The 27928-nt window shown below is 41.6% G+C and overlaps 1 protein-coding gene across 2 annotated transcripts in view; it reads left to right on the plus strand.

Moving 5' to 3' along the window:
- UBE2I (ubiquitin conjugating enzyme E2 I) overlaps positions 1 to 27334 on the plus strand; it is a 50525-nt gene extending 23191 nt beyond the window's left edge. For both annotated transcript variants that reach the window (XM_029576668.1, XM_029576669.1), the window contains exons 2-7: positions 6880 to 6956; positions 7194 to 7277; positions 15134 to 15206; positions 19954 to 20063; positions 20186 to 20265; positions 26642 to 27334. In XM_029576668.1, the coding sequence (XP_029432528.1) occupies positions 6891 to 6956; positions 7194 to 7277; positions 15134 to 15206; positions 19954 to 20063; positions 20186 to 20265; positions 26642 to 26705 (477 nt within the window). In that variant the 5' untranslated portion in view covers positions 6880 to 6890 and the 3' untranslated portion in view covers positions 26706 to 27334. The remainder of the gene's footprint in view (positions 1 to 6879; positions 6957 to 7193; positions 7278 to 15133; positions 15207 to 19953; positions 20064 to 20185; positions 20266 to 26641) is intronic.
- The last annotated feature ends 594 nt before the right edge of the window (positions 27335 to 27928 follow it).

Below are 27928 nucleotides of genomic sequence, written 5' to 3' on the forward strand. Positions count from 1 at the left end.
CTGGGCACGGTGCTGGAGATGCGTTGGTGGGATCACCGATGCACACGGCGCATTGTCGCGATTCAGAAAATAAAAAGCGTAGAAGTACAAGGAGAGGTGGTGCGGCGCAAGGATGCCTCTGCATCAAAAACGTGAACGCATCGATGCACAGACATTGTGGCATCGGTACCGCCTTTTACAAGGTACATCGCATACCGGCGCATTGCCAACGCAATTCACACAGAAACACAAATACCATTCAGGTCATAAGAGACCAAGGGAAATGTCTCCTCTGCAAATTGCAGATCCTGAACCAGAAATTTCACCTACATCTCCTTCACATAGAACCTTCTCATCTGAGTCCATAGTCTCTATTGATACATTGCGCCCTGGTCAACCTCAACCAGATCCAGGTCATGGTTCAGAGGATGTAATCCCATCTACTCTTCCGCCAAGTACAGAGCCAATACCATCTCCGTCGACTTCAGGTCTAGCTAGTCAAGCTATGACCCAAATTACCAATATTCTATCTCAGTTCTTACAATCAGTTGAGAAATTGAATATTCCACCTCAACCGGCTAGCTTACCAATGACTCCAGTGGTCCCTACCATACCAAATCCAGTACATAAGGCCTACCTAGTACCGCATTCATCTCCAATTCAATATGATACTGATACCTCTACAGATGATTCTACTGGTTACCCATCCGACCCTGCGGAAATACCTCCAGAACAATCTTCACCCCCAGAAGATTTATCTTACTCTCAATTCATCGAGAAGGTTGGCCAATTCTTAAAAGTTGAAACCAGGAAACTACCTGACCTACGTCAGGAAATGATGGGCATTTTAAAGATTTTTGATGCCCCCCACAGAGCCAATAGCCCTACCTCAGCATTCCGATCTCACACAGCTGATAGAAAAATCCTGGGAGATTCCACCGTCCACAGCGCCAACATCCAGGAAAATAGATTTGAAATAAAAGTGAAGGATTCTCCTTTTCATGCTTCCACTAAACTTCCCCATAACTCGTTTGTCGTTAAGTCAGCGATGCAGAAGGCACAAAGACCTCGTATTCATGCAAATACAATACCTCATAACAACCATAAGTTGGAAATCCTTTAATTCATCAATGTTAAACACACATTCAGGATCACCAATTTTATATTTCACAGTACTTGTTTGACAATTTACAGGCACTTAAGTCGGATTTACAGCAGAAAGTTCCAGATACATCTTGACCGCCTCAATACCACAGCATAGAGGAAGGATTAAGGCACTTGCTCAGGTCAATTTACGAAGGATTTGATATTTCGTCTAGGGGTTCAGCAAACGCTCTGGCTGCACGTAGTCTCGCATGGCTTCGTTCTAGCGCCATACGAAAAGTTGTCCATGACAAGTTAGCAAACTTGCTGTGTCGTCCAGACAACCTTTTCAGAGAAAAATTCACTGAAACGGTATCAAAGATTAAGGAGCAAAAGACTTCTGTCCTCTCCTTGACTTCACCACATCAGCCATCCACTTTGCGACAATATCCTACCTCGGGTTCATATAGAAGACCCCCTTTAGGCCATTTAAGCAATTTTCATATAACAAGCCTCAGCCCTACCAATCTGCGAGACAACAACCATACCAGCCTCAAGTGCCTCTCCAAAGGACAAGGACCCCTCGACAGCCTAGACAGCAGGCGGACCCTCAACAGGCCAAACCTCAGACCGGTTTTTAAGAATTCCGTCACCACGTCTCATCACCCCCCAGTAGGGGGCAGATTGTCAAATTTTCTTCCCGCTGGAATCATATCGCATCAGATCAATGGATGTTATCGATCATAGCCCACGGTTACAATCTTCGTTTCTCATCCCTCCCAACTCTTCCACATTGGGTTCCACAAAAACAACTAACATCTCACAAAGAACCTCTGCTGAAAGAAAGTCAGAATCTTTTACAAAACTGCATTCAGAGGTTATCTTCCCAGCAATTCCGCTTGGGATTCTACTCCCAATATTTCCTAATTCCCAAGAAAGCAGGAGGACTGCGTCCAATACTGGATCTCCTTCCCTGAACAAACATCTTTACTGGGAGAAATTCAAAATGACTTCTCTCAAATCCATCCTTCCCTTTCTTCTACTAGTTCTTGGTGCTACCTATGTTTTAAGGCGGATAATCAACATTACCAATATAAGGTTCTCCCATTCGGCCTCTCCTCTGCCCCCAGAGTATTCACAAAGTGTTTGGCAGTGGCGCATCTTCGTTGTCAAGGGGTGCAAATATTTCCTTATCTGGACGATTGGCTCCTAGTAGCCTCCAATCAGACCCTGTTATGGACCAATCTCCTAACTATTTCTTGCCTAGACAATCTAGGCCTTCTCATAAGTTACGAAAAATCACATCTGCAGCCCACTCAAACTTTACAATTCATAGGGGCTGTCATCGATACGATACAGGACAAAGCTTTCCTTCCCCATCCGATAGCAGTGGCTCGCTCTAATCTGGCTACAGATCTCCTTCAGACTTCGATAACATCTGCTTGACATATTCTAACTCTCCTCGGCCACATGGCAGCTGCCATATATGTAATTCCTCATACACGACTCCACATACGTTGCCTACAATGAGGACTGAAAAACCAGTGGAATCAATTTCTCCATCCATTATTCAGCCTCATTATGACAACCAGTATGAAAACAGATCTTCAGTGGTGGATTTCTCAGTCAACACTGCAGACATGGGAGTCATTGAGACCATTATGACATCATCTAATACTCACCACATATGCCTCCCCCCAGGGTTGGGGAGCTCATCTAGACCAATTGACAACTCAGGGTTTATGGTCTACATTCGAGAGGACTCAACCCATCAACCTTCTAGAACTAAAAGCAGTCAAACGCCCTTAGTTTTTGAAGAATCTCTTCGAGGAAAGATAGTCATGATTCACACGGACAACCAAGTCACAATGTTTTACATAAACAAGGAAGGAGGGTCAGGTTCTTGGAACCTTTGCAAGGAAGCAGTACAATTACTAGAATGGGCTCATCAACGCTCAATATCTCTTCAAGCAACTTATCTGCCTAGGATTCAAAACTCCAGGGCAGACAGACTCAGCAGGATTTTTCATCCTCACGAATGGCAGTTGGACAAAGAAGTAGCTCAACACCTATTTAGGAATTGGTCACCCATCAATCGACTTTTTTGCAACAGAAAACACACAGCTGGAAACATTCTGTTCAATATGCCCCAGCTCGAAAAGAATCGCGTCTGATGCCTTTCTAGTGAGTTGGTCTCACAACCTACTATATGTGTTTCCACCAATACCTCTCATCTCCCGCACAATACAGAGATGCATCGAAGACTAAGCCGATTTGATCTTAATAGCACCAGCTTGGCCAAGACATCCATGGTACAGCTACCTAGTCTATCGATATGCAATTCCATTCCTCTGGGAAACAGCCCTCAGCTACTAACCCAGGACAACGGGTCTCTCCTACATCCTCTTCATTCCTCCCTGCAGATCGCAAACCAGCATCTAGATATTTCTCCTGCTCTTCAGGACATATTGGTATCCTCAAACCTTCAACTCGACTCAATTACAAAAGAAAGTGGTTCCACTATGCTTCCACAACAGAGACAGACCCGTTCACTTGCCCACCTGAACAACTTCATTCATACCTGCATTTACTCTATAATGAGGGCCTGGCGACTTCCTTACTCAGAGTTCATTTACGTGCTATTGCAGCTTACCATACTTACATTAATGGAGAACCCATTTCGTTTCACACTCTAGTATCCAGATTCATGAAAGGAGTACTATGTCTACGCCAGTGCAAAAACCACCAGTATCATGGGATATTAACAGTCATCGAACAACCAATGGCGCCCCCCCCCCCCCTTTGAGCCATTAGACACTTGTCACCTTTGATACCTCTCATGGAAAGTTCTCTTCCTAGTTGCTTTAACATCAGCAAGAAGAATAAGTGAACTGCAAGCACTAGTCCACTATCCATCTTATTTGCAATTTTACCATGACAAAGTGACTCTTTGAACTCACCCCAAATTCTTTCCAAAAGTTATTTCCAGTTTTCACATTAACCAGACCATAACCTTACCTATTTTTCATCCAAAGCCTCATAAAAATGACAATGATCGAAAACTCCACACTTTGGACTGTAAACGTGCCCTAGCCTACTACAAGCAGAGCACTACTTCGCCTAACAGGCTAGGACACATTGTAGAAAAAGCAACTTTTTCTATCTTTCAACCCGAACGCTCAAGGCGTTCAGTGACTAAATGAACTCTTTCCTCATGGATTTCGAACTGTATTCAATTTTGCTGCCAGCAACGTTCGCAAACTTTCTTCCACTCCAATAGCGCAACAAGTTCGTGCACTGGCAGCCTCGATGGCCCCATCTCCATGAAGTTCCCATCGTTGATATTTGCAAAGCTGCAACATAGTCATCGCTGCACACATTCACATCTCATTACTGTTTGGACAAACAAACTGTGAATGATGCAGTAATGGGTAAGACTATCCTACAGAAGAGCACATGTTAATCGCATATACAGCCTTCATAGGAACTGTCCGCCTAAAGACCTTGTATTGAACAAGTTAACAATCAATCTCATGAAAGCTCAATACTTCAGCTGGGGACTCCCAGACAGCAAGGCTAATTCAGCTGCTTATCCAAGTGAAAAGAGCAAATTTGTTTACCGTAAACAGTGTTTTCCATAGATAGCAGATGAATTAGCCACGCTGACCCACCCGCCTCCCCAAACAGTTCCAGCATCACCTGCACTTGCTTTATTACTGACTGAGGAGCCTGAGATGAATCAGAGGATATAAGAGGGAGCACCCGGCTGAAAGACTCTGATATATTTAGAGAGCTCTGCCACCTAGTGGCACGGAAGTCATACCCAGACAGCATGGCTAATTCATCTGTTATCTACAGAAAACACAGTTTACGGTAAGCAAACTTACTCTTCATGACTCCAAACCAAACTATCTAGATATTACTCTTGACAGCACATTAACTTACCAACTGCAACTCCAGAACGTCAAAGATGAGGTTAAAACAAGAATAAACCTGGCGCAGAGACTGGCCAGCATGCCCTGGGGTAGCAGAACCAGGTGTTCTGTACACTACCTCACTTTCCCTGATCTAGTCAGGAGCACATTCAAGCAGCCCTGCGGATCATTTCTGGAGCCTGGAGGTCAATGCAGCTTGAATTGGCTTTCAGTGCTAGCCCTCGGTGAGTGTCCCTATGACTGCAGCTACAATAAACTTCCTTAAGAATACCACTGTCTGGAGCTAAATTAAAGATTTTGCATCAGTAGAACTTTAATTGTATATATGCTCTGAAAATCTCATGGCCCTTACTAGAGCATGCTTCATATCCCACTCCTTGCCAGAATAAATCAGCGCAGACTAATATCCATCAGCAGCAACTTGTTAGTCACAGAAGGAAACTTTCTGGTTTTAATCTCAACTTAAGAAATGTGGGCAACTTTGACTTTTCTAAGGATGAAAGAGGGAGAATGCATCTACCTCTTTTATAAAAGAAATATAAGGAGCAGCCCAAATTGTGACATTGCTATAGTAAATGGTGGCAGATAAAAACCAAAATGACCCAGTCTCTCCAGTTGATTTATCCATTTCAGGTAGACGTACATATAGAGTCCAATAAACAATCCAGGTGCCTACCTACCCCTGCCTTTATCTGACTTTTGTGGCCACCATATCAAGCTGTTTTTCAGCCTATGAAGGAGAAGCATTGGAAAGAGCCTTGTAGAATGTGGGCTGTAAATCTCTTAAAACACGCCTTGCTCTTGGCTACAGAAGATCACTGTAATACTTTACCTCCTTGGAGAATGTTTGTTTGCGATGGTTCCTTGAGCAAGAAAAGGTCCTATAAAGTAACAGAAGTAACAGCAAAGGGCAGTATTATAAAAATAATCAGTGTGTTTCATACACAGGCAGCTAAGGGTAGCAATAGTGTATGCAGGATACTGAGTGTAGAAGGTGTTCTGTTTTCACCAACATCTTTTGTTTTCAATTGCAAACTTTCATATTACAGTATTTCCTCTGCTTCCTAGCATCTAGTATAAGACAGCTCTTTTTTTTCTGTCTTCTAAGAGATTTCAGAAGAGAAGGTTGACATTTTTATATTTTTTTTTCTCCCAGAGTCAGAAATTATCTCTAGAGTGTGTTCTCTAGTTTCTGGTTTATAGTTGGCCCTGCACCCCAGTTTTCTTTACTAGTAGCTGATGGTTAGGAGCAGCTATCCCTATTAACATAGAGTAAACTGTTATTGCAAAGGCATGAAAATTCATTGTGAATTTAAAATATTGAGTAATTATGCCTTTATGCATAATAGTAATTTTCCAATTTTGGACCAATATTGTGCAGCTCATCTGTTCTCTGTGACATAAACCCTTTTAAAAAAGAAACAATAAGTATAATTCATTGATTACTGGGAAAGTCAAATAATGAAGGACAAGGTAAATACTTTTTTTTTTTTTTGGAAGGGGAGAGATGTGCAGTATACTCTAGGGGTTTTGGTCATGCTACATATGTGTAGTCCAGTTCCTGATCTACTACTTCTAATGTCTTGTCAATAGAGCAGCATGGCTTAAGTGCTTTTGTAACCCAAGTAGGAAACACTAGGTGGAGTTAGTATGCAGGGATTGCAAAGTTTTTCTGCCTCTGCTGGTAATCTAATACATTCTCTGTCTGCTGCTATTTTTATCAGAAATCATTCATGCTTGAAGTTTAAAAAAAAAATTGAAACAAACCCTAGTGTGTTGAAATAAAAGAAAGTTCATGTATTGTGGTGGGCTTTTTTTTTTTTAAGGGAAAATTGGGTATTGCCATATAAAATAACCATGTATTTAATTGTGCATTCCATAGGGACTTTGAATATGTCTGGTATAGCCCTGAGCAGACTGGCACAGGAGAGAAAAGCTTGGCGAAAAGACCATCCATTTGTAAGTTTTTCTCTGTTCTATTTGTATAAACAGGATCCAGTGCCAGGTTGATGTTTTGGACGCTCATTGAGGTTTAAGTAATTGAAAAGGGCTTCTTTGTACAGAAAGTAAACAGGTTGGTCAGGGTAGAGAGATGATTATAATATGAAGGTGTCTTATTTCAAAGCTTATCTTATTACTGCATAAGCTATAATTACAAACTTTAAAGACTTAAGGTTTTTTTCCTATTTTAATTAGGGGTTTGTGGCAGTACCAACAAAGAATCCAGATGGCACAATGAATTTGATGAACTGGGAGTGTGCTATCCCAGGAAAGAAAGGGGTAAGGGCTTCTATGTTAATTCAGTGGACTGTTAATGTAGAATTGTTCTCTGATCAGTTTCATTAACAAATTGAAATGAAGCAGAAAGTTCATTTATACATCTAAGAACTGTCAAACTCAGCTTTTCTCCTTGAATTGTTGACAATGCAAAATTTGTGGGTTATTTTTATTTATTGCAGGGGTTGCTAGTAGGCTTTGTTTTTGCTCATGTTGATCTAGTCCTTGTTTTACACCATTTCCTTATGAACTTGTAGTTCTTTTTCTTAAGGATATTGGAGCTACTGGTCCATGCTTGAAATGAGAGAAAACTAGGACTGGATCAGCTTGGCAAGCAGAAATGGGACTAGATTTTCCAACATGGCAGCTTTGTTTTATTTTTTTAAGCTGCTTTATGATTTTGTAGCTTATATTTATTGTAGTGGATGAGTGTGGTATTGGCAGTGTTCAAAGGCGAGCCATTACAAGGTTTGAGTTGGCAGTGTAGACTTGCAGCTAGAGCAGAGAGCTGAAAACCAGTCTCAGATGTTGCAACTTTTTCACTTTTCTCCGATTTCTTAGGTTGTCCCCATGTTTCTCCTCCGTATACTATTGGCATGCCTTTCACTTCCCCCTCCCCAAAATGATAAAATTTGCTGTAGTTGAAATTTTATATCAAACCAAACATCTTCTGCATACCCAACAACATTCATATGAGGGTGTGTAGAAGTTAGTTGACCTTCCATGCTTAGGGTGCAGTCTGTTCGGGGAGAAGTTCAGGGAAATGATGTCCCAAATCAAGGAGCAAAATGTAGTCTGCCAACCTACTTCTCCTACAAGAGACTGTCCTACTCTAGGAAAGCATACCAATTTTATCAGCAGTACCAGTTAGCACCTCTGCCTTGCCAACAAAAAACACCACAGCAGCAACAATTTGAAAGTGGCACCCAATCTTTGACCTGCCCAGAACAGACTTCTTGAGTGGGGGCAGGGAGGGGATAATGCTGCTGCTTCTCAGCCTGGAGATTGATCAGTGGGAGTTGAGCATAGTGGAGCATGGATATGGCCTACACTTTCTTGCGCAACCAGCAACCCAATACATAACAATCTCACTGGCTAATCCCTTCCAGGTGGCACTACTAACTACCAAGTCCATTAACTCCTAAAACAGAATGCAATTCAGGAAGTGTCCCACACTTTTCTCAACAAGGGGTTCTGTTCCCAATACTTCTCTGCTGAAAAAGTTGGGGCAACTGCGACCATACTGAATCTTCACAAGCTCAATCAGTATGTTCGCTGGGAGAAATTCCGAATGCTGTCCCTGGGGACAATTCTCCCCTTCTCCAGCTCGATGACTGAATGTGTTCGCTAGACTTGAAAAATGCCTATGTTCATATCCCCATAAACCTGCTTACTGGGGCTTCCTCTGCTTCAAGTTGGCCAACTGCTAATACAGCCAATTTGGTCTCTCCTCTGTCCTGAGAGTTTTCACAAAGTGCCTGGTAGTGTTTCTGCACACCTCAGATGTCGGGGGATTCAGGTATTCTCATACTGGACGACCTAGTGGCACCATCACAGAATATCCTCTGCAATCATAGCCAAGCCACCATTGGCCATCCCTAATCTCTGGGCCTCCTTATCAATTACAAGAAGTCAGTTTTGGTCCTCCACGCAGCACCGGCAATTCATTGGGGCACTCGTACACTATGCAAGTGAGAGCGTTTCTTCCCTCAGACAGATTAGCCACCTTATTGCTGATATCACTCCACACCACTGCCCGCCACCTGCTCAAGCTGAGTCACCTAGTGGCGGCTATCCATATTGTGCCTTTAGCGTGCTTGTGTACTGAAATGGTGTCTCCGAACGCAAGGGAACCAACTTCTCCAGCCCGTTGAGGTCTAAGATAATGACCTGCCGAGAGAGTGCAAGAAAATGTTAGTGGCTTCGCCCACACCAGTACAAGACCGGCGCTCCTCTACACCCCACCCCTCATCAGATGCTCTTGAATACAGATGCTTCCACCATAGGTTGCGAAGTTCACACTGGACTTCACAAAACTCGGGGGTTTTGGTCAGCTCAGAAGAACATTGCATATAAAACTGTTGGAACTGCAGGCTTTCTGTCATGCCCTGCAAGCCTTCAGCCACATCCTCCATGGGAAAACTGTCTGGATCATGCTGTCAAGTAGCAATGTTCTGTGTAAAGAAGCGGGGAGGACACGAGTCTTGAAGCTTTTGCCCTTTACATCTGGCACTGAGAAAACAAGATGCCTCGTTACAGGTGACATACTTCCCAGGGTGGACAACACAGTGACAGACACTCAGCAGAATGTTCTACCCCATGAATGGTCGATAGACCAAACCACAGTAGGTAGTTTTTTTTTTTGTTTTTTTTTTTTTCCAGGACTGGGAAAGACCGTGGCTAGACCTCTTCCTGACAGAGACCAACACAAAGCTTGACAGTTTCTGCTCCATACATCCCAGCCGACGGTAGGAAGCTCCAGATGTGTTCCTCCTGCCCTGGGGAGAGGGTGTAGTGTACACTTTTTTCCACCGATACCACTCAGTGTGTTCTATCCAGAAGGTTATCTGGAACCAGGCTAAGATACAAATAGTCCCGGCCCAGACAACCATGGTTTACTTCTCTAGTTGAGTTGCCCATCAGATCTCCCTTCAGCCTCTGAGACAGACTTGCCCTACTGACTCAGGAAGAGGCGGTCTGCTACACTCCTTGCTGAAGTCACTTCACATGACAGCTTGGATGTTAAGCACGGTCCTAGCACCATTATCCCTATCGGAGTTTATTCAAGAAGTACTCCTCTCTGCTAGGAAAACATCAATTTGATGCAGCTACTCCTCAAGCCACAGAAACGTCCATAGTACACCTGAAGGACATTCCCATCAGGGTTATCTGTAAAGCTGTCACCTGGTCCTCTGTATCCACTTTAACTTCCCACTTCTGTCTGGATGGTGTAGCGTCTATGGACAGCACAGCGGGGGACACTGTTTTCCAGCATATGGAATCTATGTAGTCTGCTGTCCTCAGTGGAGTCCTAGTTGCGGAAAAAGACATGCTGCACTGCAACCCTTAGCTTGGGACTTCCCACAGATCATGGCTAATTCAGCCCTCCTTATCGACGGGGGAAAAAAGTAAGTTTGCTTATTCTAAACTGTTTTCAGTAGGTAGCATGATGAATTAGCTATAAGATGCCCGTACTCCTTCTTTGATAGTAGACTCAGAATTTACCCTAATGCTTCTATAAAGGCATATGCAGGAGTTCCTGCAATGACTATACCCATGCAGGAACTCCTGCATATGCCTTTATAGAACTAAAAGTTTTAATAGCTTGGAGAGACAGTTCTGTCCATTGCCGCCAGAGGGCACCGCCCACAGGTCATGGCTAATTCCTCCTATCTACAGAAAATGCCATTTACAGTAAGCAAACTTGCTTTAGCTGATGTATGTTAGCTTGTGAAATATTGATAATGCTTTGAATGGAAGAATAGAGATGCATTTTTTTAAATCTTTTAAATAACCTTCTTTACATAACTAAACCTTTTAAAAAGTTTAGTTTGTATGTTTGTTTTTTAATTAGGTAGCCATAACACATTGCCAGAGATCTTAAATTGAAAACTTCTTTTTGGATGTTCAGAGGGTTGCATGCCTTATACAGCATATCCTCCTCATGCAATGCATAAAGTGATCTTAAATAGTTTTTCCTTATTTTGTTTACTCCAGTGACATGCCGCCCCTCAATTTTAGTAGTCACTTGCTGTGCTGTTGACAAGCAGGCATGATTCAGCTGTAATGTGTAGGTGACTTCATTGGGTACAGACACGGACCCAGATCTTAGCTCAGTAAGTCTTACTGAGCATCTGAGAATTCCCACGCATTCATGCAAATGCAAGATCTACTCAATCTTTCTTCATCCGAGCTACTGAATGGATGTGTTCCCAGTTGTGGTTGGATGTCCCACAAGGGTGTAGCAGTACCATGCCTGTATGATGAAAGCCCTGCAGAAGACTCCGGGTAAGATCCCTGAAGACTTAGCATGACTACAGACCCGCTCCTGGAGCAAAGCCACTTCAGATTCTTGGCATCATAAGCCAATGCAAGATTTTGATTTTTCTCTCTCGTAAGTCAGGAAAGGCCCCATTTTCCTTGCACCTCGTCCCACTCCCCTCTACTTATGGCAGCTTGAGCAAGATGGTGGAAGAATTCTCTGCATGAGGGATCCCTGTGGGGCTGTCTCCCTCTAAATGAAGAAGCTAGTGTTGGGCTCCATGGACCCCTTTCTTGACAGGAGGTAGCTGCTTCGGATCAAATACCTTAACCATTTTATGGAGTGGAAGATTCCTGTGGTGCAAAGCCACTCATTCTACTTGGAGCTGGCCCCCAGGTGTTGTCATTGGTGTGGCGTTTGCACTCCAGGACAGTTGGGATGTTAAGATTCCTTCAGTCTTATAGCAGAGTGCCTTGGCATGCAGGCACACGTGTTCCTCAATCGTGGAGGACACAGCTGTGGTACAGTAGGCTGCTTTATTGGCAGTGACTGTTTAGACCTCATGGTGATCAGCAAGAGGTATTGGTGCAAAGTTGCTAGAACTCACCGTTTCTGTAGGTGCAACCACTACAGCTCTGAGCTCCTCCCTGGTACTGCTGGAGTTTCTCCAACTCTCAGTGAGTAGGAGCCCTGTTGTCAGAGGTAGTGAAGAATTTATTTGCCTCAAGTCCTGAAGACCAGCAAGGGAAGTTGGAACCCCTTTCTCTCCAGGATGGAGGGAACTTTCCCACGTAGTTGGCAACTTAGTCCCCCCAGAGGTTAAGGCCCTGCCTCAAGGGCTTCCAGGTATGGGAGGAAGTCCCTGCCCCAAAATGGTAGATTCATCCTCTCTAGGAGTCCCTTGGATCAAAAGGGAAGAGTCATTGGTGTTTGTGTGTTTTTAGTTGGGGGATGTGCAGTGTTTTCAGTTTTAGGGCAGGAAAGAGGCGAATTGGAAGGGGGAAAAAGCATTTTAAGAATGAAATGTTTGCAGAAAGTTTGATGCTTTGGATTTTTGCATTAGTAGCTTTGCACTTCATTTTTAGTGTCTGTCGCTTCTTGATGGAAGAAAAACAAGAACATTTTGCTATATTGTGGAGCTTACATGAAATTAACAAAGTGAACCCAAAGATCACTGAAGTAGGGTCATTCTGAATAAATCCTCATGGAACACGGGGAAAAGAGTAAAATTTATTTTAGAAAAGCTGAGCTATTTAATGGGGGTCTTTGGAAAATATATGCGATTACAGCCTTCCTATGAATTCTGAGACACAGGAGAAGTCGCACAAGAGCTTTGTGCCAGGAGATGGTGAACAAATGGGCTCACTAGATTTCAGTATCTTTAATCCTGGTGCTTTTGTTTCTATGAAATTTGTGTGTGAAAGTGTCGTGGAGTATTTTGAAGATTAAATATTGCCCAGGAGATCAACTCTTTGGCTGACAAGTTGTGCAGTGAAAAATCAGGTTGTTGACAAGTTTCTTCATGTGCTGAACTCTAAAGCAGAAACTAATTTGTGGGGAGGGGGGAAAAGATGAAAACCAGAAAAGCTCAATTTTTGCTTAAATATGAAGTATTTATGCTTATCACCTGTGGCTAAAATCATTTGATATGCTTGTGTGATCTTGTCAGTTTATGTGGAAGGTCAGACTTATTTTTTTGTCATGCTTGGGGTTGTTTGTTTTTTTTTGTATTTCAGACATGGTAATTGGCTGAGTACATTGGATCATGCAGAATATACATTTTTATTTTTATTTATTTTTTTAATAGAGGTGGGTTCAGCTCATTCTACCAGATGTTTTCCCTTCAGATTAGCAGAGATCATCATCTTGGTTTCTCGTCTGGTCCCTGGCTCAGCGTATACCTATGGTCAAGGGAGGACTTTTGATAGGAATTTTCAGGTTTACCTGCCAGACTTGCCTCTGCATACATCTCTTCTGGACTATCTGTTGCTTATGCTGTTTGGACAAATTAGCGAAGATGATGTGAAATCAGTGTTGAGAGAGGATGACACGAGTGTAAATGTCTTTGGGCTGTTGAAATCTCTCCCATCTCAGCAAACTGTGTATCCATACCAGTGCATAGCTGCCTCAATGATGTGGAAGGCTCCAATACCATCTTTCAGTAACCCAAAAGCTTGTTCCCTGTACGTACCCAGATCAGTCCAGACAGTGGTTATGTCCTCCTTCCAGCAGATGGAGTCAGAGGAAAAACTGTAAGGACGGCCCCTAATAGGTTGGAGCGCCCTCTGCGTCCCTTCATTATTCTCTGACTCCAGCAGATGAAGGTGGCACCTGCGGTTCCCCTCTAATCTTTAATAGATTTTTACTATCTTCTTTCTTTTGGATGGATCAAATTAAAAAAAAAAAAAATCGGTGAAAGAGTTCAGCTTAATTTTCTTACGATTCAGTTGCCCTGAAACTTGCAGACAGAACTTTTGGTACTAGTAGACTTCATAAGCTTGTCTATATATAAATAGCAGGTAAGGAAGAATTTTCTTATCTGAATTAGTCCTCAAAACCTGGGGAGGCCTGGTAGTCCAGCTACTGCACCAGTCTGGAGTTAGTATTGGTGTGCAGAGCAAACCTGGGATCACTCAAACATGCCTACTAGGAAGGATATGTTATGTATTTAGGGAAATGTTCTATGTATGTATTGTTTATGCATTTGTATTCTGCCAATCCAGCAACTCTTCTCAGTGAAGATCATAATATAAAACTAATCTTAAAGATCCAAAAGCATTGGATGTGTTTGGACATATGGTCTTCAAGAGATCCATGCTTAGCACTTGAATCATGGCTTACTAATTGTACATGGTGCAGTGTCTTTACAAATGTGTGCAAAAGCTGAAGACTTTGCCAGAATTGGTAGACCCTGGACATGTAAAGTTCAGTGGATGAGTGTGAGAAGCATTTTATCCACTCCACATTTAAAAATAAGACACACATTTTGCCTGATCACTCATGTTTTCTTAAAATGCTACCCATCTTACAAATTCTGCCAGGGGTATGTAAACTTATGATCACAACCGTATACGGTTCATGTGGAATGCAAATTGCTACCTATCTTCTTTTCAGAGCTACATGCACAAAGGAGAATAGGCTCGTCACTCCTTGGACTGCAAGAGAAGAGGAAGTGACATTGCTGTAAAGCTTTCAGTTCATGTCCTTTGAACCTGATTACGTTGAAATGCAGTTACCAAAAGAACACTGGCCAATTGGCTAGCAGTCTGTATAGCAGTCTCTCTAGCGCTGGCTGGGTTACTTAGGCTTATCAAGTGAGAGCCATAGTGGCTTCCTGGGCTCATCTCAGGATCAGCTCTGTTGAAGACCTAGCTGCCACTTGCTCATCAGCTCACACCTTTGTTCCACTGTGTCTAGACATGTCATAGACGAGCAGATCTGCGCAGACTGTTTAGAATAGCCCACGTTTTACTAGTAGGATCCTGGTTTGTCTGTTCAGTAGCTGCTTCAGGATGTATCTCAGCTTGGTACTCCCTAGGATATGGTGGATGCTTGCTTGTTGACAGAGAAAGCAAGTTTGCTTACCTGTAAGCAGGTTTGTTCATGGAAGACAGGCTGAATCGGCCATACTTAATACCCACCCGGCTCCCTGGAGAGTTGACTGACTAGCTAAAGGTTATGTTCTGGAAGAGACTGAGGGGCGTGCGAGGGAATGCACTTAGATGCTCAGTAAGACTTTGACTAAGAGCTGGGTCTGTGTCTGCAATGTTGGATGTCTCCCATGCGTTATGGCTTAATCATTCTGCTGTCTAAGGAGAACTCTATTTACGAGTAAGCAAACTTGGCTTCTGAATCTGTTAATTGTCTTTAATTTTAGACCCCATGGGAAGGAGGTTTATTTAAACTAAGGATGCTTTTTAAGGATGATTACCCATCTTCACCCCCAAAATGTAAGTAAATTGTCTGAAAGGGTAGGGGGGGTGTTTTATTTATTTATTTATTAATTTAATATTTGTGCTGTTTAAAAATGTATTCTGCAGATATATAGTGATCAAAGTTTAATAGCACTGGGGTAAAGACTTTTTTATGTTTTGGTCTGGTTAAAATTTTGCTTCTACATAATGAATTGAAGGTGTTAAGTGACTTTGCTGAATTTTATTAAAAAATACTTATCCCGCACTCTCCAAGGTTTGGGGTGGTTTACAATAAAAACATACATAATATGATATGACATCAGCAAAATAAAAAAAATAAAGAGCAAATACAAAAATAGTTAAAAGGGAGGTAGGAATAAAAATGAGGTTGAGAAAAGAAATGGAGAATGTGAAGAGGAGGCTGGGGGAGGTCGAATAAGGGGAGAGTTGAAAAAATGTTGTTCTGGGAAAGCACATTTGAATGGAAGGGTTTTTAGTGCTTTTTTGAAGCCCTTGGGGTCGGTTAGAAGACGGATCTGTGCAGGAAGGGAATTCCAAATGATAGGGTTGCTAGTCTGGTGAGTTTTGGATAGGGTATCTGTAAGAGCATTTGGTTTTGGGACCGTAAGACCTGGGTCAGAGTATATAAATGTTTAATATTTTTTTTTCTGCTAGATGTGTAACCTAAACTGTTTCGGCAAGTATCCCATGTGTGCATGTGAAATTTGCCTGACAGTTTGGGTCCCCTTGTATGTTATAAGCCGTGTTACTGCTGAAGAGACTAGGGGCTTGATTTTTCTCTAATATGGGACTTTAACTTTCTGCCACCAATGACTTTTTTTCATTGATGTTTAGTAATAAATGGTCACATCCAGTGTTAAACAAAAATACATACTATCTTGGAAGCCCTACATAACTTATGGAAAAGTGTGTTTAGATCAGCATCATGTAATATCCTGACCCTTATCACTTTACGCTGTTATGACAGGATCTGAGATTGGTTGGAAGGTTCCTATTGCGATATCGCTACAAAGGTCAAGAAGCCAAAATTGCTTGCCTGTGTTTCAGTGACCACACTGCTATGTTTAAATTTGCTGAAAACAACTTGCGCAGTTCAATTACTTTAGTAAGCAATGGTTGAAAGTGTGGCATTCTGAAGCTACTAATGAAAAATCTTACAAAGTCCAATCAGGAATGAAATCGAGTCAGCTGTGTCTGCAAACTTTAGGAGAAATAGGAACGAGGTCCGTGAAACACAGCAACTGCAAAAATAGTCTTTCATGTCCTTGGCTGGAAATGCAATTTATAGAACCCTTGGTGAAAGAGCCACACCTATGCCAACAGCAGCCTGGAACAGGTCTTCTGCTTTCAGGCGGTTCTAGAATGCTCTTGATGGAGCTGTGGAAAAACGAGGCCAAGACCTCCATCTTCCTGCCCACCAATATCTACTGAACCTCTGCATGTCTCTAGTCTCTAGAGGGACAGGGGCAGTTAAGATTGAGGTCCCAGGAAGCTATTTCGCCCATGAAAGGTGGAAGCACATATGTGTTTGGATATCATGAGTTCTATTGCCTGCTGCATATACATTCTACAGCAGGAAAATAAGTGGTATGCAGAGACAGCATATTTAATTGGCATCCTAGTAAGTAAATAAACATTAGTTTGTTACTAGGATCCAGTTGATCCCAGTAGGACTAGAGGAAAGAGAATTAGCAGGTAAGAACCAATTTTCCCATCTTCAGCCTTTTTTTTTTTTTTTTTTTTTTGCAATATCCCCCAAATTGTTTGGTTAGACTATCAACTTCCAAGTGCTAGGAGTTTGGGCAGAGGTTCAGGAGTTATTGGTGGGGGGAGGACCCCCTCCATGCACGAATCTTATTTCTCCTTCCACCTCTTGCCACCTGTCTCTTCCATTTTCCCAATGGCATATATTCTCTTACTGTGTGCCTCTCTAAGACTAATCGTTGTGCATTCTAAATTAGAGGACCCAGAAGCGTAGTGAAGACCTGTAGTCTTTGGTGCCAAAATATTTTGGGTTCTTCTATCAGATTTGCAGATGACACAAAATTATTCAAAGTTGTTAAAATACGGGTAGACTCTGAGGAACTGTAGAATGGCCTTGTCAGTCTGGAGAACTGGGCATCTGAGTGGCAAAAGTAAACTTAATGTGGACAAGTACAAAATGCATGTGGACGGAGGAACGCCAACTCTAGGTGCAATGCTAGGTTTTGTATTTAGGAGTCTCCATCCAGTAAAATATTTTGGCAGCTTTCAAAGTACATAGAATGTTATGATCTGTTTTATTCTCCATTCTTAATACTTGTTGTATCAATCCATGTGAGACCACACCTGAGTATTTGTGTGGTTTTGGTCACCTGTCTCATCAAAGATATAGCATAACTATAAAGATACAAAGAAGGGCAGCAAAAATGATAAAGGGGCTTGAACAGCTTCTTAGTAGGAAAGGCTAAACAGATTTGGGCTCTTCAGTTTGGAGAAGAGGTGACAGGGATATGCTATAGACTTTTTTTTATAAAATCATGAGTGGGATGGACCAGGTAAGTTGGGAATGGTTATTTACCCTTTCAAATAGTGCTAAGACTAGGGGGGGACACTCCATGAAGCTAATAAGTAGCCCCTTTAAAAACCAATCAGGAAAGGCATTTTTTCACTCAACAATCAAGGTTCTGGAATTCATTGCCAGAGGATGTGGTCAAAGCATCTAGCATAGCTGGATTTGAAAGATATTTGTACAAGTCCATAAAATAAAATGTAACTAGGTAGATTTGGAAAACCCATTCCTTAACAAGGAATGGAGCTACTCTTTGGGATCTGCCAGGTATTTATTAGTGACCTAGATTGGCCACCTGGAGAGGGGATGCTGGGCTTGAAGGACCTTTTTGGTTTGACTCAACATGGGACATCTTATGTTCTTGTCTTGCGTTTTCAGCTTCCATATAGTTTGTCCAGAATTTTGAGTGCAATGTTTTTCTGCCTTCACTCATGTTGAGTAGGAACATACAGGCCAGGGAGACAGTTGTAGTCCAGTGTAGAGCTACATAGCAGTTGCTTTTTTGATTCATTTAAATCCTGTTAGATACATGTATGTGTCTCATTTTTAGGGTGTAGGGGTGTGTGTTTTTTTTTTAAAGCTTGTTACCCTTATCCAGAGTTTATTTTATTTTTTTTCTACAAATGCATGATATGATTGCTTTGCCATCACATGCAGGGGAATTGATCATTTTTTATTCTATCCTGTCAGTGAATGCACCAAATATTCTGAACATTACAAAAGGATCAAAGAGAAATAAAATGTGTAAAGTAGTAAAAAAAAAAAATAAAAAGGAACTTTTATTTTGTATTCAGTAAAAAAGTACTGAAATGGAGTACTGTGGCTTATGAAAACTGGAATGGATATTTACAAGTGTTTATACTGGGAACTGAATAGGTGTACCATACTCCCGTCTGCAGGGGCAATGGGAGGAGATTAGAAGCTTGTACATCTTTATCTGAGTAGGGATGTTTTATGTGTGTCTGAGTGGAGGACATCAATGTGTCTGGCATGTTCCATACGTGTGTGTTATGTTTGTTTTTTGTTTTGTTTTTTAACTTTGTGGGGGAGGGAGATTCAGCAAACATGCTTTGCTTTTAGTAATCTCCTTTTTTTTTTTTTTTTTTCTTTTTTAAATGGATATTCTAATTTCATTAAATGTCGAGTAGTGAAATTGCATGTAGTCCAAACTGCAGCATCCCTGTGGGGAGGAAAAAACCCTCCAAATTATCTTAACTTTAGAAAAAAAAAAAAACAAAAAAAAAACCCAAAAAGAAAAGTGGCACTTGAAACTAGGAACTAAGCACATTACATTAACACTGTTTTGCATGTGATGCAATAATGGATCCTTTGAACTGAATAACTACTTTTTATAATGTTCGCTATTTGGGGGACAGGGCAAGGTTTTCACCAAGAGTTGTCCTCCAGCAGACCATTTAGGTGAATTGAGCCTTTGCACTTTTTTTTAACGCAGTGTTCCTTGCTATCACAGAGATGTCACCATCAGGATCCTATTGGAGGGCTAAAGGAGACTGGACCCTTTAGCCTTTCTGTTCATGCTGCAGACAAACTTGCTCAAAACAAGAATGATAACAGTATTCACAATTACCGAAAGTAAACACCAACTCAATTTTTTTTTTTTTTTAGCTAAAATAATTCTCTTAGCTAAAATTCTCTTAGCTAAGGTTAATGCCAGCTGAGGCCTTATATTGGCATTTTGCTGTGCATCAGTCTTGGAAAATGGGAATCCATCACTTCATGAAAAAAGGTCAGTCAGGTGGACCTTCACTGATGTGTATTAGTTTTACATAGCCAGTTGTCTGTTTTGGTAGGAATAAAAGTGTTTACCAGGACACATCTGGCAAAGATTTTTGACTTATAATCTGCTGCTCTAGGATGTAGAGCCTTACTGGCCCTTCTGGTGATGAGAGAGTCTGACTTGCGTGGTGCACTCTGCTATTTCTGTGGACTGTTGTAACGAACCTTGGTAAAGAGATTGTGTATATCTTTATTATTATATTGTTTTATGTGCTGGTTTTCTTAAACAAATTTGCAATTATGGAAATGGTTTAAACCTCTTACATTCCATTTGTAGACGATATGGTATCTTTTCTGGCTGAAGAACGTTTTAAAAGTAATTGCCTTCTCATACTTTATCTGTAACTGTATCTTTTGAGATCCTGCTCAAAGAAGGGTTCACAATGATTGAAACTTTTTTTTTTTTTGTTCTAGGTAAATTTGAACCACCATTATTTCACCCAAATGTGTATCCTTCTGGCACTGTGTGTCTGTCAATCCTAGAGGAAGACAAAGATTGGAGGCCAGCAATCACAATTAAACAGGTAAAGAAACTGAGCCAATGCCGTGTCTGTTTGACCCATTCGGGAAGTAACATTGAGCTAGTAAAACAAGTGATCAGCTGGCTCTTTAAAGTAGTATATTTCTCCATGTTTTTCTTCTTTAGATCTTGTTAGGAATTCAAGAACTTCTAAACGAACCAAATATTCAAGATCCCGCTCAAGCAGAGGCTTACACAATTTACTGGTTAGTATATGAAACAGCAAAAGGTGTTGTGACCAGGGTTGAATTTGAGGTAAACAGGGATGTTTTTCCCCCAGTTCAGAACTCTGAAGGTCTGATTCACCAAGGCACCTCTCTCTCTCATTCTGTGCCTATGGGGCAAAAATCTTAATGAATTGACCCCTAGTTTGTGTTGCGCTGTTGCCTAGTGGTTAAAGCAGCAGTCTTTGAACCAGGGAGACCAGGGTTCAAATTCCACTGCTGTTCCTTGTGACCTTGGACAAGTCACTTTACCCTCTGTTACCTCAGGTACAAACTTAGGTTGTGAGCCCTATGGGGACAGAGAAATAACTACAGTACCTGAATGTAATCTTCATTGAAGTGCTGGAAAAAAAAAAGTGGAATATAAAAAATATATAGATACCTGCTTTTGTAACCTTTTTAATTCACATGCTTAATTTTGAAAAATAAATTACATCCTCATTTCTAAGACCGCTGTTATATCTGAGGTGCCTCATGGCCCATGACAGCCTGAGACTCTAGAATTGTGGTGGTCAAGTGAGCCCAAGGATTACATGACTGACAAAGGCAAGATAAGGCTTGAAAATAACACTTCAAGACTTAAATTTAACCTCCATGTATGTATTGTGCATAATCCTGCCTTTAATTTATAGAAAAATAAACATGACTGCAGATAAGAGCATGCAGCCCATCCACATCTATTTATCTTTAGAATGCTTTCCAGTGGTGGTGGCCACATACTAGCCCTGGTCCCTGCAGGCAGACCTAGGATTTGAACTGGTGACCTGCTTGCCCATGCTCAGCACTTATCACCTGAGCTACTGGGACTTCCTTATTGAAAATACTGTTCCCATGGCATTTTCCAGTATTTCTCAAAGAACAGTGACCCACAAGTCTAATTTTGCTAGAGATCCTGAAACAATGCCAAATATTTGAAAGTGGGAAAACTGCCAGAAACTTGGTGTATAAATACACCACTTCCATTGTAGTTACAAGGTATTCCTATTTTTTTAAGATAAAAGGTTATAATTGATTTGCTTTGTACACCTGAAGTGCCTTGTGTGTATGTTCCCTTTTTGACATAAAAGTATTTATATGGAACTTTAGTAACAGTGCTTAATGGAGAGGGTAGAGAGAAGAAAAACCCAGGTAATTAGGCACTTGGGTAGGCCGTGTAAGAATAAGTGTGTCTTGAGTTCCTCCTGAATATAACTAGGGAAGGATCATCTTGGATTCCTGGTGGGAGATTGTTCCAGAGGAAGAAGGTGTAAGAGAGAGCATAAATATCAGAAGCCCACTTAGTACAGGAAGTACTGAGGAGAGTGGGGGAGTATATTAAAGATAATGGACATCTTGAAACCAGCGGGTTTGGTTTTGTTTTTACTAGTGAACTGCATGGCTTGATTCTTTTTAGTTAATCTTATATTCTCTGACAAGCAGGACTGAATTAGTCATGACACATGGGTGATATCATTCTATGGCACCAAACTGATCCATCTCTCTAGCTCAGACTTTTTTCTGTTGAGCATGTGTATGCTTCCTTGTGAGCCACTCTGTCCATTTTTTTTTTTTTGTTTTGTCCAAGCTTCCTCATGGATATATACTTTTTTTTTTTTAATTTTTTCCTGCCTTCTGACTTTTTTTCTCTTGTCCTTCTGTTTTTTCATTGCTGCCTTGGCAGCCCCTCAAACAGTATTTTCAGTGCTACATACACTTTTTTTTTTTTTTTATGTATAACATTTTTGTTTCCCTTAGAGTTGGTTCCAAGAAGGCCATGGTCTGTGGTGCCAAAGGGTAAGATTAAGCAGGGCTCCCCTTCTCTACAACATGGTGGTGACCCTGAGGTCATCACCATGAATGGCTCTGGTGGTTCCTGCAGCATTGAGGAAAACACTGAACATAAGAACACCAATGGACGCTGGCTTATCTCTGTGACAAAGATCTGCTTCAAGCCAACTAAGATGATGCAAAGAGATGCCCCGCCAGGGCAGTCTAAGAAGTTTCTTCTCTGATAACTCCATCCCAGTGGAGACAGCAATTTGTAGACCATATCACAGAATTGTTGAAGGCTTTCTCTTCCTCTTCGGTGGCCAGTGACAAGGAGGCTGGTGTTCAGCCTCTCCTGTCCAGGATGGGGAATTTATTTCTTCCAGTGGGAATTCTTCACCTCTGCACAGTGGGAACAACTTCCGCTGGGTTTTCCAGTCCAGGGTGTTGGCTGCTTTTGTTGGCTGCTCTGTCCCTCACTACAGTGTTCCAGGCCAACAGTCAGAAGATGTACAGGGTGTAACCTACTCAGACCCTCCCTGGTGAGTTTTTTTCCTGAGACGACTGATGTCCCTGCCCCAGCTTCGCAATGGGATAACATCCTTCTACTATTAGAATGAAGAGAGGAGTCTACGTGGATTCTCTGACCACTTACCTTTCCCCACACTTCCATAATTTGGGGTAATCTGAGCCTGCGTTGAGAGGGATAAGGCTTCACGCATGGGGGATTTTTCATTCAGTACAATCCAGTCTCCGGCCCTTCATGACAAGTACAAAGTCCAGTTCCCTGTACGTACCAGGATCAGTCCAGGACACCTGGGTTGTGACTCCGCACCAAACTCCTCCAATAGTAGGGGGAGGAAATTCAGCTATTCCTCAGTGAGTGGTGGAAAGTCGCTAAGGACAGTCATGTCCTCAAGGTTGCGGAGGATGTTTTTCCATTCACGCTTCTCATCTTTCAAGTGCTCCACCTTTGCTTGTCTTCAGTTCGGATTTGTCTCGAAGTGGAGTCCTCCTTTGGTGATCAAGCCTATTCTGCCTTAGAAACATAGCAAAGGGTTCTTTTACTGCTTCTTTCTCATCTCCCAAGAATTCAAGGAGAATTGGGTCTTATCTTGAGACTGTTATGGGAGAAGTTTAAGATGAGCTCCTTGCAAACCATCCTGCCCTTCTGTCAAGGAGGGGACCAGATGTGTGCTCTGGATGTGAAGGAATCCTTTGCAGTTCAGTCAAAATGCTTAACAGAAGTGGTAACTCCCCCCCCCCCCCCCCCCCCTCCCCTGTTGCAGAGCATATATCTCCCATACCTAGATGACTGGCTTATGATGGGAGAGATATGGGTCAGTCTTGAGCGGGATGTTACATTCCCTAAAAGCACTATTCTTATCCTATAGACCTTAGTCTTTTTTATATAATGGGTTTTCACCTATTGAATCTTGCTGCAACCCAGAATGTGAATAGATGTGACAGTGTGTTCTTCCTGTCAGGATGATCTGCCTTTGCAGGCCCCAGCCCAAGCAGTCCTGGTGGTCCTCAAGCACATGGCAGCAGTGGTGCATGCGATCCCATGACTCACCTGAACATAAATTCTTCAGTGGGGCCTCCACTATCTGTGGAATCAGCTATGTCAGCCCTTGTCACATCCCATAAGGGTGAAGGCATCCTTTCATTTATGGCTGGAATCGAGGGTCCTAGAGAGAGAGCCCAAAGAGGGGAACCTATCTTATTGGGTAACATCCGATAACACTGTATTCTCCAACTCAGCCTCTTCATATTTAAAGACTATCCACATCTAACGACTCACATACGCTACCTGTAGATACACCTGCTCAATATTATATGTTAAAGTTAACACCTGATTGTTTTAGTTAAAGTTATATGTTTAAGATTTCATTCGATTGTTCTTTGTATCTTGTTGTTCAAAATGTAAACCGGAGTGAAAGCCTCCACCAATACTTCGGTATATAAAAAACCAATAAATAAATAAACATTGGCAATGAATGCATACACCAGAGAGTGGGGCATGCACATGGCTCCTTCGGGAACTTGGTCTGCATTGGAGCCTCTGTTCCAGATCAACTTCTTAAAGATCTGATCTATTTAACATGTGCAGAGGGTATTCTTGAATCTATTTCAGGGAAAGAATACTGATCCAAATCAACAACCAAGTGGCAGTACTCTACATAACAAAGGGACACATGGTTCTGGACCCTCTGCCAGAAATCTCAGGATTTAGGGTTAGGTTGTCAGTCACAGTGCTTTTCTCCAAGCAACTTAATTTCCTGAGATCTCAAACATGACTCAGGTGTTTTTCTTTATCCCTGCAAGTGGTCTTTGGACCAAGATGTGGTAAACCGGTTGTTTGACCTCTGGGGTCACCCAGCAATCAACTTGTTTGGATCAGAAAGCAATAGGAAGGTTGCCAACTTTTGCTCCATTTTTCATAGCAAGTTCTGCTCTGGATGTGTTTCTGCTCAGGTACTCAGATGCATTTCCTCTACTTCCTTCGGTGATGAAAAATGGTGTAGAAGGTACTCAAAGATTGAGGGTCTTATCCTCATTGCTCCAGCTTAGCCTAGACAAGTGTGGCTCTCTTCCCTCAAGTTGTCAGTGATTCCACCAATCCCTTGGGGGGAGAGGGGGTTTGTACTAACTCTCTCAAAAGGACGGTTGTTTGTATCATCCCAACCTCAGATTGAGGGAGAGTTCGTATCATAGATGTTGAGCACTCAACTAGTGTCCTCATCACTCTCCTCCGATCTCTGTTTCATCAGTGCCCATCTTAAGTGCCATCGCTGCTAACCAACCACAAGTGAATGGAAAACTGATCTCCATTCATCCTCTGCTATCAAAATTCATGAAGGGTTTGTGGCATATGAAACCTTCTGTTGCAAAGTCACCTGTGCTATGGGATCTCTAAGTCAACCTGGTATAACTAATGAAGCTTCTATGAACCGCTAGAGTTGGCTTCCTTGAAGTTTCTTACATGAAAGGTAGTCACTATCACCCCAGCAAGAAGTTGGCAACTGCAAGCAATAGACATGGGTACCAAAAGTACAAAACACTTTTTTTCACAATAGGGTGGTGCTCTGCACTCCTCCTCCAAAATTTGTCTAAAGTGGCTTCTGTGTTTTCATTTGAACCAAGCTATTGTCTTGCCTTTGTTCTTTCCAAGACCTTATACTGATAAAGGGGAGAAGGCCCTATGTTTGCTGGATTGTAAATGAGCCTTGGCCTATTAGCTAAGGAGAGCTCACCTCATCAAGCTTCTCAGCTGTTAAGTTTCCTACCAAGACTAAGCATAGCTGTTGCCAAACATACCTTGTCTAAAAGGCTAGCAGACTGTATTGTGCATTGACTGGCCTTCAGATCAGATCATCAAACTCATCAGGTGAGAGCCATGGCTACTGCAATGCCTCAACTAAGAGCCATTTCCCTTGAAGACCATCTGTAAAGCTGCAACTTGGTCGTCAGTTCATACCTTCGTGTCCATTACCGTCTGGTGTTTCAAGAAGTGACAGTATCTTTCTGCAGCCTTTTTAACCAGTATTCACTCTTCACAAGGGGATCCAGGTTGTTTATTCTGTAAGACTCTGCTATACCGCCCTCAGCTTGGACTCCTACATGTCATGGCTAATTCAGCCCTGCTTGTTGATGAAGAAATCAATCTTGCTTCCCATAAAAGGGGCTTTTTGTAGATAGCAGGATGACTTTGCCATGCGTAATTACCCACCCATCTCCCTGGAGAGCAAACTACCTAGCTAAAGCTAAGCTCTACAATAGACTGAGGTTGTCGGGAGGCAGTGTCAGCATGGGAACTTCTGCTTAGTTGTAAAACTTTGAGCTCTGTTTGGTGCTATTGGATGGTAATTCATCCTCCTGTCTACAGAGAATAAACCTGCTGTACTGCCAAAACATGAAAGGTATGCACTGCTGGTTTATTCCCTTATTTTAGTGTGTCCCGTAGTTTTGGCATCCATAAAAATTCTAGTCCTACCAAATTTAATCAGTAAGGGGCTGGCCCACTTTGACTGACTCAGTGGCAGTGCTCTATGCTACCATGTGAGATCAGAGATCACTTCTAGAGCTTTGCTGCTTCTCCTTGGCTTGACCACCAGGGCTGGTGGTCTTGCACAAGCATTCAAAGTATCTGGAAGCTATATTTCCAGATATAGAATGCATGCACACCAGGTTTCAGAGGGAACTGCAATCTCTGGCCTTTTTTGCCAAGGACAACCGCTATGGTAATTTTATTTTTTTTTGGGGGGGTGGGGAATCGGGCTAGGATTAAAAATAGGGAAAGAAGTCCAGATGTATTTTCAAGTGAAAAATCATGGTGCTATATCCTCAGACTGATTACACTTGAACTGGAAGGACAGAGGAGCAGGAAAAACTGCCAGTACAAGGATAAAATAGTATCAGATGACTACAAGACCTTAAAACTTGTATTTATTTTCCTGCTGCTCTTATTTTCAGAGAAACTTGATAATGCTGTCAGTTTGTAATGTGAAATCACTATTATGACTTTAAAAGATTTTTTTTGTCTTTTGGACTTTCTCTAATCAGTTGTTTTTTTGTTTTTTTTTTACCCCTTTATTTTGTTTTGCAATAGCCAAAACAGAGTGGAATATGAAAAAAGGGTCCGAGCACAAGCCAAGAAGTTCGCGCCATCATAAAGCACCAATCTTGTTACATCTAAAAATCAACAAGAAAAAAAAAAAACAAAAAAAAAAAGGAAGGGATTGGTTTGGCAAGAACTTGTTTACAAAATTTTGCAAAATCTAATGCTATGTACAATTAATATTCACTTAGGGGAGGGGTCGTGTGTGCCATTTTCCATATTCGCCACTTGTACACAGTTCTAAATTTGCTGAATTGCCCCCAGTTTTTCTTACAGGGTCTCTTCCTTCAGTCTTTTGTATTTTTGATTGTTATGATGTAAAACTTGCTTTTATTTTAATATTGATGTCAGTATTTCAACTGCTGTAAAATTATAAACTTTTATACTTCTATAAATTCACTAGTACCTATAGTTTACTTTGCTATCTGATGCAGGCATGCTTCAAACAATGTTTAGAACTATATTTAGCCTTTTAGCTGGCTGTGTTGAAAAAGAGAGATCATTACCTTCACCCCCTCCCCTCCCCTAATTTTTTTTTTTTTCTAAATTTTGGAAACTAGGTTGTACTGCTTAAGAGCCTCCGATCCAAAGCCAGCCAGCATCTTGCTTCTGCATCACTTCCTTTTGTGTTTATATGGCGTTTTGTCTGTGTTGCTGTTTAGAGTAAATAAACTGTTTATATAAAGGTTTTGTTTCATTATGTTCATTAAAGTGACCAGAAAGGGGGATTTTTTTTTTTTTAAGGCAGCAGCACCTTGATAGCAAATGGACTTCTATCTTCAGCCTCCAGAAGGCCATTTGCTTATTCTTCCATGTGAAGAGCACAAGTAGAGATGTCATTTGCTATCTAATGTAGCTTATAGTATGTGATTCATTTTGGGGTTTTACTTTCAGTAAGGAATGAGCAATAAATATATTGTGTTCATAGCCAAAACAATTGGTGAATACTGTATTCTCAAGTTTTTTTTATTTTTTTTTGTACTCTAATTGAAAGAATCAGTCACACCTGATTACTCTGGATTAGATTGCAAAATTAGTATAAAAATTGTGTATTTTAGGCCTTGAATTCCAGATGTTTTTTGGGGTATTGTCTTGTGCATTTGCAAATTCACTAATGAACATTGGTTATTACCAAATTGAAAAAACTGATAGGCCCCGGTCTGTTTTGTACATAGCTTTTAGCTGAAATTAGTAGAGCATGAGTGCTGCAAGATTGGGTAATCATCTACTAAACAGATTAACCAGGTTCATTTGTACAGAAAGTGGGGAGTTTGCTAA

Source organism: Rhinatrema bivittatum, chromosome 14, assembly GCF_901001135.1.
Source record: "Rhinatrema bivittatum chromosome 14, aRhiBiv1.1, whole genome shotgun sequence".
NCBI lineage: Eukaryota > Metazoa > Chordata > Amphibia > Gymnophiona > Rhinatrematidae > Rhinatrema > Rhinatrema bivittatum.